The sequence below is a fragment of the Elaeis guineensis genome, chromosome 10, assembly GCF_000442705.2.
Source record: "Elaeis guineensis isolate ETL-2024a chromosome 10, EG11, whole genome shotgun sequence".
NCBI classification, from domain to species: Eukaryota; Viridiplantae; Streptophyta; class Magnoliopsida; order Arecales; family Arecaceae; genus Elaeis; species Elaeis guineensis.
In genome coordinates, this window is record NC_026002.2 from 15,656,091 (window position 1) to 15,673,110 (window position 17,020).

At 37.4% G+C, this 17,020-nt stretch overlaps 2 protein-coding genes across 2 annotated transcripts; one reads left to right on the forward strand and one right to left on the reverse strand.

Moving 5' to 3' along the window:
• Window positions 1-304: 304 nt before the first annotated feature.
• LOC105053008 (stromal 70 kDa heat shock-related protein, chloroplastic) lies at window positions 305-8,162 on the forward strand. The gene is made up of 8 exons (XM_010934006.2): window positions 305-1,004; window positions 1,745-1,997; window positions 2,892-2,971; window positions 4,021-4,163; window positions 4,261-4,359; window positions 4,860-5,049; window positions 6,471-6,869; window positions 7,486-8,162. The coding sequence occupies exons 1-8, from the start codon at window positions 447-449 to the stop codon at window positions 7,882-7,884; spliced, it is 2,121 nt and encodes a 706-aa protein (XP_010932308.1). The 5' UTR covers window positions 305-446; the 3' UTR covers window positions 7,885-8,162.
• A 1,467-nt stretch (window positions 8,163-9,629) lies between these two features.
• LOC105037818 (glyceraldehyde-3-phosphate dehydrogenase 2, cytosolic) lies at window positions 9,630-14,261 on the reverse strand. Its single transcript, XM_073244631.1, has 12 exons — window positions 14,064-14,261; window positions 13,948-13,977; window positions 13,724-13,824; window positions 13,026-13,141; window positions 12,828-12,927; window positions 12,141-12,287; window positions 11,979-12,039; window positions 11,798-11,895; window positions 10,690-10,832; window positions 10,256-10,339; window positions 10,061-10,150; window positions 9,630-9,933 (listed from the first exon to the last, which is right to left on the reverse strand). Exons 1-12 carry the CDS (start codon window positions 14,065-14,067, stop codon window positions 9,888-9,890), a joined length of 1,020 nt encoding a protein of 339 aa, XP_073100732.1. The 5' UTR covers window positions 14,068-14,261; the 3' UTR covers window positions 9,630-9,887.
• Window positions 14,262-17,020: the final 2,759 nt, after the last annotated feature.

Below are 17,020 nucleotides of genomic sequence, written 5' to 3' on the forward strand. Positions count from 1 at the left end.
AGTATTATTTTATAATAATATAATATTATTTTATAATAATGTAGTATAAGTTTATAATAGTATAGTATTACTTTATAATAGTGTAGTATTACTTTATAATTGTAAAGATAATTGAATCGTTTCATTCCTACTTGGATAATTATTTTTATATTTTAAATAAATTATTATTTTTATTTAAAATTCAAGTAGATGGTTATTTTTAAATTTAAATTTAAATAGATAATTTTTTTTAATCTATTTTATTTTTTTAAGTACAATGATGTAATTAAAATCGTGTCAAGGTTGGGAGATGCTTATCTTATAATCATTCACCTATCCCTCCGACTCTTGCGTCCCGCCGGCTAGGTTGAGGGTTAGGGTTTTCGCTCCATCTGCAGAACAAATCCACCCCTCCCACCCGCTCTCTTTATTCCGGCTAGTGTCTGAATTCTCTTCTTTGATCGAGAATGGCGTGTTCGTCCGCCCAGATTCACGCCCTCGGCTCCTCCGCCGCCTTTCCTTCGTCCCGGAAGCCTTCTCCCCGAATCTCCTCCTCGGGATCCCTCTTCTTCGGCTACCGCCCTTCGGGTTCCCTCAATGGAGCTATTCTCCGAGCACGGAGTTGCGGGGGAAGGGAAAGACGCGGCCTTGGCCGCCCCCTTCGGGTGGTGGCCGAGAAGGTTGTGGGGATCGACCTCGGGACCACGAACTCGGCTGTCGCGGCGATGGAAGGAGGGAAGCCGACGATTGTTACTAATGCCGAGGGGCAGAGGACCACGCCGTCGGTCGTCGCTTATACGAAGAACGGCGACCGGTTGGTGGGGCAGATCGCGAAGCGGCAGGCCGTGGTGAACCCGGAGAACACGTTCTTCTCGGTGAAGCGGTTCATCGGGAGGAAGATGGCAGAGGTCGATGAGGAATCGAAGCAGGTCTCTTATCGGGTCATGAGGGATGAGAACGGGAATGTAAAACTCGAGTGCCCTGTCATCGGGAAGGAGTTTGCAGCTGAGGAAATCTCAGCCCAGGTCACTTTCTTTGATTCTTGTTAGGGTTCCTCTCAAGCTTTCTTTTTGTCGTTTCCCGACAAGATTTTTATGCATTGTAATTAATTTATTTGATTTTAGTTTGTTTTCTGAAGGTTTTGATCTCGAATGAATTGTTCGAGAAAATTTCCGAGCTTTCATGGTTTATAGTGTTAAAGAAAAGGTTATATGAAAATTGATGTAGTACGGCAACCTTTTTCATCTGCAATAAGAGCTTTTTTTTGTTGAATTTTATCTTTTGTGGTTTCTAGCGCATGCTTTCACAGTTATTTATTTGTAAGTCTTTATTGCATTTATGTTTTGTGGTTTTGATGATAATTTTATGCTTGTGTTGCTTTTGAAAAGATGGAAACTGATAAAGTCTTGCTATAAGTAATATTCTAAACCGAGATTAGCTTTGAATATATGATATGTGCTATTCTTCCAGTGACATGAGTTTGCTTCTATGTCAGATAGTATGAAAAATCATGGCTTCACTGAAGTCGGGATTTAACTTTCCTGTCCTTTTGTTTCGAATTGGTTTTGTTGATAACTATCTCCATTCTTTTTAGCTTAAGATTTTTATTTTTACGTGAAACATGCATACCATCATCTCTGCTAGTTTTCAGATATTTGTCTCCTTAACTGATTTGGTATTTGGAAAAGTAGTTTCGGCAAAACTCTTGTTTCAGAATTAATTTATTACTTAATCAATGATTAATGGTTTTTGCTCGTGCTTTCAGGTTTTGAGAAAACTTGTGGACGATGCATCGAAGTTTTTAAATGACAAGGTTACTAAAGCAGTGGTTACAGTTCCTGCATACTTTAATGACTCACAAAGGACAGCAACTAAGGATGCTGGTCGTATTGCTGGTCTAGAAGTTCTTCGCATCATTAATGAACCTACTGCCGCATCACTGGCATATGGATTTGAAAAGAAGAACAATGAAACCATTCTAGTATTTGATCTGGGAGGTGGTACATTCGATGTTTCAGGTATAGAAACCATTCAAAACTTTATTGCTTCAACAAAATAGATTTCCCCACATACTCTATGGACTTATGTGCTTTTCATGTTTCAAGACAAATATGTATTACACTCTTACTGGTTGAAATGTTCTCATGTTGTGAAAGTTTGGAAAAGATAATAAACGAAATTTTTATGCAGCTTAAGGATTTTGAAGAATTGAATGAAATTGTGGGTTCGCACCTAAAGGTTGTAGAGGCATATGCAATGGAAATAACAATGAATATTACTTTAGGAAGAGAGAAAGAAAAAGGACAACGTAAACAGTCCAATTTGTTGATTTTCCTTAACTTATTTTTCTTCTGTTGTTTATATTAAACCTTGTGCAAGTGAAATCGTTCCATGGTTGTCATGGACAACTTCAATGTATGTTGATACCCTAGCATCATAAGAATATAAAACACAAATTTATAAATTTATTGAGTTGATTAAAGTGAATGCTATTAGATTTCAGTATGGTCAGCCAAGCTTATGGACGCTTCAGTCGTTTCACATTTATTAGGTGGTAGGTTCAGATTTTACCTTCTGGATCATTCTTTATATGTGATCATGTCCTGACCTTCATTGCCATCAAGCTTTCCATATTCCATGATGACCTACTCAAGCCACTGGAGATCTAATACTTTACCGCAATGTCTAATATTATCTGGAAGTGTCAGGTACCAACAACATGTATACACGTATTATCATGAATGCCACACAACCCATGCATATCATGAATCAGACAAATTTGTATATTATTCATATTACTCTTAGATACTGGTTTTGCAATGCATATTTTTCTGAGATGATCATTCGTAGCTTTAACAGCAGATATTTTATTCTTCCCTTTCAATAATGGATTTAATTACAATCTGTTGCAGTTCTCGAGGTTGGAGATGGTGTTTTTGAAGTCCTTTCAACTTCTGGGGACACACACCTTGGTGGTGATGATTTTGACAAGGTTGTTTGAATGTTTCTTTCATTACCTAGCAATTGAGAGATGAATACATGGTTTCATGTGTTGGACCAGCACCAACACCTGGCATGGGTTGGCACTTCACTCATGAGCACCTTTTAAAATATTTTTAATTAAATAAGGGCCTTTCAAATTTTGGCACAGCATGGCACATGTGCCAGATAGCATGCCCCATTCCACCTGCACTTAAATTCTTGGGTGAGGCTGGAATGTTATAGATTATAATACTTGTTTCTAGTTCTGCTAGTGGACTTGGTTTTTTGTGGTGTGCAGCCTAGCCAATTTTTGTGCATGACTGTCAGGCCAGCTTTGTTTGTTTTGGTTCTGTTGCCTTTCTCCTTGTGCCATACTTCTGTGTGTGGCAATGTAATGATCTTAACATTTGAGGGCAAACAGGACTGTGCGAAATGGATTGGTAGGTTTCCTTCATTGTATCAATCTATGTTGGAACATGCTACCATATGCAGGCCATCCAATTACCCCACTGTGCTTTGTGAAGCAAAACAGTAAGTCTGGGTTGCTATATTGGGACCTACTTTTTGCACAGTGAATTAAGATAACTGCCTTTAAGTATGGCTTATTGAGACTGACTGAATGCTGACTGTTAAGGTTATTATTTTGATTTCCACACTGAATGCAAAGCTTTACATTATCTCACTATGTTATGTGATCAAACTGCTATGAAATGGTTATGCACAATGTATTCTTTGTACAACTTGCAATCTTTGGTACCAATATGTTAAAATTTCATGACATCCAAAAGGCCGAACATTAAGTCATTTTTTTTCTTTGTGCATGCCGTGTGCCCAGTCTCCTTTATCCCTTTGCTAGTGTATGCCTTGTTGTTGCACATCATGTTACATAGATGTGCTTGACAGCAGTTCTTGACCTCCTCATATACAAGAGGACAATAATGTTCTGCCTTATGTTTTTTGGACTTGCATATGCACAACTTTACACCAAAATAGGGAACATGCACATAAAGTTGGTTCAAATATCCCTAAACTAACTCTTGTTCATATGTGTTTGGGCAGAGAATTGTTGATTGGCTGGCTGCAAGCTTTAAGAGAGAGGAAGGCATTAATCTTCTGAAAGATAAGCAAGCCCTCCAGCGACTCACTGAGGCAGCAGAGAAGGCCAAGATGGAATTATCAACCTTGACGCAGACAAATATAAGGTGACTTTTCATGTTCATGATCTCTCATACCTTTGGCAGTTTTTTGTTTTACTTTTCCTGATGTTTTTAAGTGATTGTTTTTACTGCTTTATGGTAGCTTGCCATTTATTACCGCAACTGCTGATGGTCCCAAGCACATTGAAGCAACTCTAACAAGAGCCAAGTTTGAGGAGTTGTGTTCAGATCTTCTGGACAGGTATATTTCATCTTTGGTCATGTTGATGAGTTTCTTATGGGTCAACAAAAAGAAAGGGATTGGTTTGTTATATTAGTACCGTGTTCTGTTGAACATAGTGGTCAATTGGACTATATTCTTCATAATTGATGCCCTTCTGACAGTTGATGCATTTATGTGCGGTCTTTGATGACAAAGTTCTGCTATGTGAAGATCTATGATGGTTATATGCCTGCAACTTAAAATCTGGGCTGATAATAAAAAAAAAAGGGACTGTTCTATACTGCCTAAATTTTCGTGCGAAGTTGTTTGAAATTTATATATGGGTTGATTGGATGGTTTTAGATCCTTGCATAAAAGTCTGACACCTGAGTGCGTGATCAGTGCGAAATATCCATTTGACACTATCAAAATTGGGTCCTCCAGCCTTTTAAATGTTGTGTTTCTATTATGCCTTATATTTGACCATTTATTTGCTATTCTGATCAACCAATTGCTCGTGTTTCTTATTGGTCTTTTAGGCTTAGAAGACCTGTAGATAATGCCTTGAGAGATGCAAAACTCTCATTCAAGGACCTAGATGAAGTTATTCTGGTGGGTGGTTCAACTCGAATCCCAGCTGTCCAGGAACTCGTGAAGAAGATGACTGGAAAGGATCCTAATGTTACCGTCAATCCTGATGAAGTTGTTGCTCTTGGAGCTGCAGTACAGGTTAGTCACTTTGATATATGTGCTTATTATTTTAACATTCCTCCATCTTCTTGTAGAGATGGGGGCAGTATGACTCTTGATTATCTGTTTGTAATGGGCAATCCAATTTCAACCCACAATTTTAATGTCATCACTAATGAACATCCTTTTATTGAGCGATCGATTGCCATGACCAGTGGATCTGCTATTTAAAACACTGGAATTGGTGGTAATGTTCAATATTCCTAAGTGAAAGTTGTTGAGGATGTTCAAAATGTTAAGTCAAGCGAATATGCTATTGAAAAAGGAGGGGGGGGGGGGGAGCTTCTTTCATTGCACTGTTAACTACATGACAGCAGTTTCTTGTCAGATTTCTACTCAAATGTTAGGTGCATGGCATATTTCTAGCACTTGGCAAAAAAATTAAAAAAGAAAGGAACAAAGAAAGTGATATTCCCATGTTACATGTAGCAAGTGTATACTGATTGTTTTAAAGATGTTATTTGTGTTCCCAGTAACAATATTGTTTTAATTATTATAAGACTATAATATGCCATTCAATCCAGAAGATTTAGTACCGTTATCACTGCTACAATTTGTAGGCTTACACACATCTGAAAGTCTCAGAGGAGCCATACAATGATACATGTGGAAACCCAATATATAATTAGGTCTTCTTCTACGGTGTGTATGAAAAACATGCAATATTTTAAATGTTAAAATTGTATAAGGTCCAACTCACATTATGAGTTCTGTTGATGCATTTTGTTGCTAATAAACATCACTTCAGATTTCAACTTGACATTTTTTAACTTGGACTAATGCTTCTTGATGCTTGACACTTAAATCTTTAAACTGAGTAGATCCTGAATTTCATGTCAACCTCAATGCTACATCATGAAAGGTATTACCAACTTTCTGAATTGTGGGAGCACTCTGTCTAATTGGCTGACTCTATATGTGCTTATATCTATATGCATTTAAAGATTTATAGAAGCAGGCACGTCATTGTTCCTGGATTCTGAAAAGACACCATGTAAGCTTCTTCTTTGTACTTGTCTTCCTTGTATGTTTACTATGTCTGGGAAATATTGATTGCGGAATGCATGTTACAACATCACAGTATATATTATTATGGGTAAATCATAAAAATAAGGGTGGTTGGGTTTTAATATCATTTTTTTCTTATTGTGTCCCCAAGCATTATAGCTTTGTGATTTGTTTATTGATCGAAAAGCAATATTGATGAACATAAAGTCAATATATTAAATATATGATCCTTGATAAAAAATGGGCTCTATGCTAAGGTGGTGGGTCTGGTCCATATAGCAATATCGATCATTTGACTGTAGACTTATAAGATGCTGCTTCCAATCATTTTGAAATATGAGTTATGATTGAATGTGGAAGAAGCACATATTTATTATTTTGTTTAATTTCAGGCAGGGGTGCTGGCTGGAGATGTTAGCGACATTGTTCTTCTTGATGTGACCCCACTTTCCCTGGGCTTGGAAACATTGGGCGGAGTGATGACAAAGATCATCCCTAGAAATACGACACTGCCCACCTCCAAGTCAGAAGTCTTCTCTACAGCTGCAGATGGGCAGACAAGTGTTGAAATAAATGTTCTTCAGGGTGAAAGAGAGTTTGTGAGGGACAATAAATCACTTGGAAGTTTCCGCCTTGATGGAATACCTCCAGCACCACGTGGTGTGCCACAGGTTGAGATAAAATTTGACATTGATGCCAATGGCATCCTCTCTGTTACCGCTGTGGATAAGGGTAGTGGGAAGAAGCAAGACATCACAATCACTGGGGCAAGCACTTTGCCTAGTGATGAGGTATTGTTTTCTTAATACTGCTAGCAGATTGTCGTTATGTTTATACCAGATATTGCCTGTTGATTTTTTTTTCCTGTAATCTAGACAACAAAATGGGCAGCTAATTGCACATTTTGATTATATTTGCTTTTAATATTAACCATTTAATATTAGTATGGTTAAACATATACTTTTTAATTGGTGGATTAACTATCATTTACAATCATTTATCAAAATTCTTGAAAATATCTTAATGCTGTAACCAGCAGAACTTACTGGAACTTGGTCTTGTTTCCAAGTTATCAGGTGTCTCTATTTGTGTGCTTATATACTTGATCATCTGTTTTCCTGTGTGGTTGTAATAACTTTTTTGCGTGCTTTATCAATAATATTCTCTCACCGAATTCTTCTGGTGCTATCTACCTGTGCCTTGTTAGTTGTGGTCCTGGGTTTCGCTTATGAGGAGGTCAAACCGGTCTGAATGATGCATCCTGTCTTGCTTTATTTTAGAAACTCTCAAGGAAAATAAATATTAATTAATAGGTGATTTATTTGGTAGGTTGTCTTTATAACAATAGTGATGTTTCTCCTGCATCATAACATTGACAAATCATTTACCCTACCTGGAAATGTGCAGGTGGAGAGAATGGTAAATGAGGCTGAGATGTTTGCAAAGGAGGACAAGGAGAAGAGGGACACCATAGATACAAAGAACCAGGCAGAATCTGTGGTCTACCAGACAGAGAAGCAGTTGAAGGAACTGGGAGACAAGGTCCCTGCTCCTGTCAAGGAAAAGGTGGAGGGAAAGCTTGGAGAGCTCAAAGATGCCATTTCTGGAGGATCAACGCAAGGCATGAAGGATGCTATTGCTGCCCTTAACCAGGAGGTGATGCAACTGGGCCAGTCACTCTACAACCAGCCCGGTGGAGCTGGTGCTGGGCCTGCACCTGGGGCTGATGCTGGGCCTGCAGACCCTTCAGGCAAGGGATCAGAGGGTGGAGATGTAATTGATGCTGATTTTACAGATAGCAAGTGAAATGGACGAACAGCTGGTCGCACTTTTCAGGGTGAATTGGTCGAGTGATTCAGCATCTTAGTGCAATTTTTCTGTTTACAGGATGGTACATTGCAGGTAGTTCTGTAAGACACACAACGCCCTTATCAAAGGGCAAGGATGAGAAAGAGGCCCACCCAAGCCCAGCCACCCCTGGGAAAGCCTTGGGTAATTTATCAATTGTTTCAGCTCGGGCAAAAGTGCTTTATGTCGAAACGCTTTTTAAATTCAATGAATCTGATTGATGCTTTCTTGTTAAATGCTTGTTTCTTTCTTGATGGTTGCATGTGACCAAGCTAAGAATGGCTAGAGTTGAAAGAGAGGTTCTCTTATAAAAGAGCAGTTCTCTCTCTCTGTTTGAACGAATTCTGTTTGAGAATCCCATGACTGAATCAGTTGCTTTTGGCTTTGTTGAAGGAGTAGGTGCTGTTGGAGTCAGGGCATTAGCCATTTCTTCAATCATGTCTGGAAGAATTCTAGTTACCTTTAGATTATAAGGTATCTGGTGCTTCGAAAATTTTTCAACTTCTTGTCAGATTTTGGGATTTTGAAATGAGGATCGATTGTGAGGCTACTTAATTATCATTGTAACCACCATAGGTAAATATGGGTGAAACAAAAATCAGGTTGTGCGGCAGTCTCTGGTTAAGTGCCTTTAATACCAAAATTAGTAAATTAAAGATGTGCTTTTGTGATGGATTTATGTGATCTTTCATGTTTCGCATATCATACTTAAAACATGTAATGGTGATAGAATTGTATAGATTAAGACTTGGAGTGAGAATTCTGGGTGCTTTCAGATCCGATGCTAATGTTTTGTATGCGAGCAAAACTTGTTGACTGACAGATTGGTTTTTAGTTCACGATTAGCCCGCGATCTACCCTATCTAGGCATTTGGCCTGGTAGCATCTTGCAGCGCCAAAAGTCTGGATTTGATCAAGTTACATTAATTAGCTTAGGTAAATTATCAGATCCTGCTTGTAGGTACGTATGAAGTTAGCAGCATGAGACCGTATTTTCAGCAGCATTGGGCTCATTAAAAAGGTTTTGGACTCGCATTATTTTGGATCCTAGGATAGTAGATAGAGCATCCTGAATGGCACCTTAAGCTCAGTTTCTCAGATATTAGAACTTTTCAGCCGCATTAAACCCACCGGCAGAAAGCCACTGCTGAAAGAGAGGCTACTAAAGAGCGCTGATGTCTAAATAAGACGCACCACAGATCGAAAAAGTTTTTTTTTTTTTGTCAGTTCATATAATTGAATAATTAACTATACCAAACGGACATCAATGAGAGAATCTGGGAGGTAAGAGATAGGAGGAAATTAAGAAAAAAAAAAAAGGGAGAGAAGAAAAATGAGAACAAGAGGAGGGAAGAGAGAGAGAGAGAGAGAGAGAGAGAGAGAGAGAGGGAGAATAAAGAGCAAAGAGGTAAGGTACAGAAAATGGAAGAAGATTTGAGGAGGAGAGGCTAAAGGAAAGAGGAGCAGAAAGCCAGATATGCACAGGCACCTGCGCTGGAAGAACCGGCGTGCCCTCGTTAACCAGCTCCAGTGGCTGCCAATTTGTGCAATACAACATAACGCAGTACTCATGTACATCACAATTCAGAAGTATACAATCATCACCTCGCAATAAAAGTACGTTCTCACATGTAACACAACACAGATCGCTATTAACATTCCGACCCTCAACCAAGATGCCATAGATATCAAAAAGCTTGGAGTTATGGCATGAACCACGTAAACGCGGAGTATTGAAGTCATACCATACCAAAAATTAATAAGATCTCAACATATTTTTTCCCGCTTCATATTAAAGCGGAGTTTTAACATCAAAAGCAAAATGAGAGTGTACGGTAACTGGGGAAAAAAAGGTGGGGGAACCCTGACAACATATCGTCAAACGTTCATTTATTCTCAGACATGGAGCACGCACCTATTGGCCGGAAACATCCGCACATCCAGCAGGCCAAGTGAGCATTCTACTTCTTGCTGTCCATTGTCCGGATCAAGTCAACAACACGTGAGCTGGGAAAGGGGGAGAGAAACGAAAAAAAAACAAAAAAACCAATGTCTCGTATCAGAAGAGAATAATCATCAACGTGCTGTCATTAATCCAATACCACATATACCGCAAGGATAAAAGACTGATTACCTGTAGCCCCACTCGTTGTCGTACCAAGCCACAAACTTGACGAAGTTCTCATTGAGAGCAATCCCGGCCTTGGCATCGAAAATGCTTGACCTGCACCAATTAAAAAACATAACAACGACTCAAGATAAAATTTTTCGCGAATGCTTTAGAACAACTACAGTTTTTTCACGATCAAGAACTGCACAAAGTTAATACCTGCTGTCGCCAAGGAAGTCAGTGGACACCAAATCCTCCTCAGTATAACCCAAGATACCCTTGAGCCTTCCCTCAGACTCTTCCCTGCGATGCATAAAAGGAAACAAATAAATACAAATTAAGAAACCGGGGTATTAGGCTTGTTACAGCCACATGAACCAAAAAAGAGAAAAGAACAAACTCAGATGAAAGCACATGAAGAATTAAACCTTTAATGCAAAAATTGGCGCCATTCTTTTTCTTATGATTATAATTTGACTATAAATGCACGAATCTCTTAATGGTGTGTACTCTAAATTAACATATAAATTGCATCAAACAGAATGGAAGGGAATATGAGAATAAAGCACGTACCGAACTTTAGAGAGGTTATAGACCATCTTAAATATGACAATGAATAACCTTAGTATAAATTCATTAGATATAGGACTTACTTGATAGCAGCCTTAATCTCCTCATACGTGGATGACTTCTCAATTCTAACAGTGAGATCCACAACAGAAACATCCACGGTTGGAACACGGAAAGCCATACCAGTCAACTTTCCGTTCAAGGCAGGCAGAACTTTGCCAACAGCCTGTGTGAACAAAACGACCATACTACAATTATATTTAGATGCCAATTATATTCACACCTGATATTTTACATGCTTTCGCTTGTAGTGCATCAGGATGATCGTGTAAAGATATATGGCTCACAGAAGCCTTCATTTAAACATGCCTAATATTTTATTGGATATCTTAGCTCTCCGCCCCCCCCCCCCCCCCCCCGGTACATACATCACCTATCTGTCTCTGTCTGTCTAAAGGGAAAAAATAAGAGCCAAATCAACCAAAGGTAGAAATGCATCCATCAGTTGAAACATGACCCCACCCCCCAACACCCCCCAAAAAAAAAGGAAAAAAAAAAAAAAAAGAAAAAGAAAGAGAGAAGACCCAAAGTGTCCTTCAGTTAGATGGATGCGAGCATAAAACAGTTTAAGAACCAAATCAGTTTTGAGGCATTTACACTTGGCTTTTAATTTTTAGACAAAAAAGTTCTGGTTAAAATGGTTTCTCATCCCAAGATCGTGCAAACGAGACAACCCAAATAAAATTACGTTCAACCCAATTACAAGATCTTTTATGGTCTTAAATTCTAAGCTAAAACATCCCATGATTCAGAGAAAACAACAAATGAATCACACTGCAGAATCGGAGGATAAAAAATAAAACTAACTAAAAAGAAACATGGGAACCAAGTAGAAAAATTTAGTCATATCAAGCTTCATTCACAAAAGTTTTTCTTTTGAAATTCAAGTTGCTTGGTAAACCCAGAATTTAATTACTGTAGATGATGTAATAGAATAGGTCAACAAAATCTGGACCATGGCATGCATTAATTTAACATTCTCCAGATCACATCTATTTCCATCATATCCCTAAATGAGAAACCTAAAGTTAGAAAATAGAATCCCCCCTAGAAGCAAATACAGATGTGCATGCAGTTTATATGCAGCCTTTTACTAATTGAAAGTAACAGAATCAATCTTAATTGAAATACCTTGGCAGCACCAGTGCTGCTAGGAATGATGTTAAAGCTGGCAGCTCGCCCACCCCTCCAGTCCTTGCTGGATGGGCCATCAACAGTCTTCTGAGTAGCTGAAGCATGCAAAATGAAGTTCCCATCAAATTACAGTCATTGAAAGAATTGTAATCCAATTTAAAAATCAAGCAATATATACCAGTGATGGAATGCACTGTGGTCATCAAACCCTCAACAATGCCAAATTTATCATGGATGACCTATCATAATTCAAAAAATCCAACATTATCAGCTACTTGTCACTGGACACCACAAGTTGAAGATCAAAACATAGAACCACGGTTCAAGGCAACTATATTACCTTGGCCAGAGGAGCTAGACAGTTTGTGGTGCAGCTAGCATTAGAGACAACGTCAATGTCAGGCTTGTATTCATGCTCATTCACACCCACGACAAACATAGGAGCATCTTTGCTAGGAGCAGAGATGATAACCTTCTTGGCACCACCCTGTTGTTAAACAAGATTTGTCCCACAAGATAAGCGAGTTGAAGCTCATGCTTTTCACTATCGAATCACTTAAAAAAAATAAAAAAAGCACAAACACCAATCCTTAAACAACACCCACCCTCTCCCCCCCCACCCCCCCGAAAAAAAAAAAAAAATCTACGCACAAGAAATACTTTCACGTTGGAAAGCAAATTTGCTGACTAGGCTCCAAAAATGCATTATGACAAGTCCAGTGTCCGTTAAAACAAAGGAGAACTTGATAGATTTCTAAATAGTAAACAGTGAAACCACAACCAGGAACAAAACCGAACATGAAATCATTCCAAGAGGTGCTAATGGACCAACATAAACCCAGAAAGAACAAATAAAACACCTAGATAAAGTAAATCTGGTTGCATATTCAACGTGCAGAACATAATAAGCCATCCAGGGAAAGATCTCAACGTACATGAACAATCAATCAAATCTATTTTGATCTGTTACTAGCATGGTGAAATAATATAACCTCACAAGATAAAAATGATACAAATGATAGAGTACCTTCAAGTGAGCAGCAGCCTTCTCCTTGTCGGTGAAGACACCAGTGGACTCCACAACATACTCCGCGCCAGTCTCACCCCAAGGGATCTCCTCAGGGTTCCTACATAAAACCAACAACAGTAAATACGACTACCATTACCAACCAAAATCAAAAAGTAGCAGTAGAATCATCAGAACAGGCAGCAGAGACCAGCCTACCTAATGCCAAAGACAGTGACTTCTTTCTCGCCAAAGAGAAGGGTCTTGGAGTCCTTCACCTTGATCTCGTGATGCTTCCACTCCCCATGAACAGTATCATACTTAAACATGTATGTCTACAGTTCATGACCCAAAAAGAAAGGAAAAAAAAAAACGAGACCGTTAGACCCCAAAAAAAAAAAAAAAGCTGCAAAACATACAGCCAAATCATGATTGCAAACTATTTGAAATTTGAAAAAAATACCGTTTTAATATCATTTGGTGGAAAAAATAACTGCTACAGCACAGTAGAACGATTACGAACAAGATCTAAGATTTCTTCAGTAACTCGGACAACTTCTTTTGTAAAATAAAGATTGCTATGGTAAAACAGTAGAAAAAGGTCGACTATTTTTGTCAAATAAATCAGAAGCTTCCGAGAAACATTGAAAACTAAATAGAGCACGATCGGATCAGTAAAAAAGCTCATGCATCACGATATCGCTCAACAAACGATGCGGTTCGACAGAAGTATCAAATATTTGTTTCTGAACAACTGATCGAACCGATGAAGGATTAGATACCAAGAAACGTTAGCGAGTTGTATTAACAGTCTATAATCTATCAAAACAATCAATGCACAACGAAGAAAAATATCCACGCATGTCAGATCATCAGATCCGGAGATCAGACACTACAAAGGGGGCATCGCTTCATACCATGTAGTCAGTACTGATGAAGGGATCATTGACGGCAACGAGCTCAACATCATTGCTCTGGAGCGCGACCCTGGCGACCAAACGCCCGATCCTTCCAAACCCTATCACCATCAAACCAGATCACAAGAAATCAAAACCAAAACCCACCCAAAACACCGATCATCCAGATCAAAAGCCTAAATCCACAAAAAAAAAAAAAAAAGCAAAAAGAGCGAGAAACCAACCGTTGATACCGATCTTGATCTTCTTAGTTGCTGCCCAAAAAATACAAAACAAAATAAGAAAAATGACCAAAAATCAGTAAACCAAGAGCAAGGATAGGAGACATTAAGAGGTTCACCCATAGCAATCGGAGATGAGAGAAACAGAGACGCTGAGGAAAGAGAGAAAGCGAGAAACGATGGGGAGCAAGAGGTGGAGGAAATGGAGATGGAGGTGTATATGCTTCCAATTTAAAGACCACGAAAAAGTTATCTCATGAAACGTAGGGCGGCTTTAATGAGCCACCAAATACCAGAGGTTCTCACCTAAACCTCGGTTTCTTGACGTCGTCCTACCCGATATTTTAATTGATCGACCAATAACAGAGAGGAGTACGATAGTAGTGGCGTTCTGGCGGGGTGGGGGATGGGATAAACGGGCACCGTGCCACGTCACCGTTAAGGGGCCGTGGCCCGTGAGGCCGATTCCCGCTAGAAGTAACGCAATCTGGGGTAAAAGTGCCACTGGTGTGGGACTAAATTGCGGACGTGCCACTGGGTCCCGAGTGCCATGGGCGAACCTTCCGTTTCTGGATGCTTCTGGTGGGTTGTCTTTTTCTTTTTTTTTTTTTTTGGCCAATGGGTTCGGGTTTGGGTGGATTTTTTTTTTTTTTTATGTCCGGTCTCCCGCATGAGCCAAACACCGCAGATGATTTTTTTCTTTTTTGGTACAAAGACTGCCATCTGGGACTAGCCACCGTCCGATGGTTTTAGTTTTTGGGGGAATTCTTCCTGCACCGCGTAAAAAATCCGACGTGGAGTGCGCTTCGTCCAATTAGCTCACACAATTTTTATTTTTTAATATATATTTAATATTTATAAATTAATTTTTTTATTTAAAAATTTTATATGATAAAAAAAAATTATTTTTTTATAAAAAAAATTTACATATGATCCGTAGAATATCATAATATTTATATCAAATATCATAATTTTTTTATGATATAAAAATATTTTTATCATTTAAAAATTTTAAATAAAAAAACTAACTTGCGGGTATTGAAACATGTTGAAAAGTGGTTGGACAAAAATAATTTTCTCACGTGACATTCGAAATGATATTATGATATTTGAAGTAAAATATGATAATTTTTTATAAAAAAAATATTTTTATCATAAAAAATTTTGAATGATGAAAATATTTTTATTTTTGAAAAAAAATTATAATATTTAAGATCAAAATATAATATTTAAAATAAAATATTTTAATTATATAAAAATTAATTTATAAAATATTAAATATATATTAAAAAATAATAATTATATAAATTAAATGGATGAAATGGTGCACTCGCATCGGATTTTCTGCACTGCACGCAGTGCACAAAAAAATTACTCCGATTGGCCCCTAATCGGTATCGCTGCTGATTACAAAAATGCCTCTTGAAAATTGGAAGTGGAGAATGGAGGTCCAAGTTCTATCGGCAAGGCGCAAAATGTAGTGGTGGTCCGCGGAGAAAGGATGGGGTTCAATGGAGAGAATACGAGAAAGTGGGTCCAGCCCAGCTTTACATAGTTGAAGACTAATTTGCACTCAGCACATCTTTAGATCGATCATGTTAAATTGTTTATTAGCCTCCAGGGTTTTTTGATAGTTTTCTGTTGTAACTAAGTAGATTAATATCTTCATATTTGTGGTGCATGCTAGTTCTTAATTCTTTGATATTTGATGCTAGATGTCAGATATATTTATTTATTTTGAAATTGGTAGATGCAATTATTCATTCTAAACTGGTTGGTTAGGATTTCATCTTCTTTGAAGTTCTATTTACAAAAATAAAAAAATAAAAATATACATCTGAAAATGAAGATGGTATATTATAGTATATTCACCCAAAAAATATAGTGCAACTCATTTTACATATGTAAATACTTATTTCTAGTAATTTTAAAAATTTTATCAATCTCCTTATTTCTACTTTGCATCCCTTGGAGATGAATTAGAATTTTATATTTTTCATAATTATCGGAATACCACATACATCCACACCACTTTTTTTTTTTCTTTTTTTTATCCCTGGTATTAGAAATTTTTATAATTTAAGATGCATTAAAAACCACCTTATCCCTCTTATTGTATACTTATTTTAATAGATCAATATCCAAAAAATGAAACTTAGCAAAACTATTTTTTAAGTAAAAAGGACAAAGACCCATCCACTCATATTACATGGCCCAATGCTTAGAAATGCCTCTCCAGTTATAAAAGGGTGTAGCCAACAAGTTATGCACAAAATCATTGTTTTATATTATTATAAAAATCATGACCGTTATTTCCCCATTTAAATTGTGAATTGAATTTATTGACGGCAATAAAATAACAAATGTTAGAATGGACGTCCATAGTCATATATTGAAAAACAATGAAAGATAGTGGAAAAAATAACAGTATTACTTGATGTGTTGCTATCAAATAAATGAAAATTGTCTTTCTGGTTGGCACGGAAATTTGATTCAAGATACATTATAACTATTTGAATAGTAAAATTGCCAAAAAGGATAACTATTCCCATTATATAACCATCATTATAAATCAACAATTGCTATATAATAATCATTACTTAAAAACTCATAAAAGATGTGTATGTGTATAATACAATAGCAGGACTTCAAAACTGTTGTAGTATAATTTGTTTTAGATTTTGCACTTTTAAACATTTATAAATATTTCATTTATGTCCCTTTGTGAATAAAATATCTTTCATGATCACGGTCTCCAAAACTTTTATGGCAATTATCATTACCTTAAGTAAAGTGTCCCTTAAATCATATCTTAATAGCTATCATATTACATGATAATGAATATTATGTGCAGCCATTTCAGATAATGAAAGTGTCGGCCATTATCAATCCTGTAATCGTGGAACAAGCACAACACTCAGCTGCTTATCATCAATCCTGAGAAAAACCCAGACGAATGCAGCATTCACACGGAATTTATTATAATTTGATGATCATTATCACCATAATAACACACAATGTTAAACCACGGTAGAAATTTAAACAGGTTTCTAATCCAGAATTTTGGACACAGAAA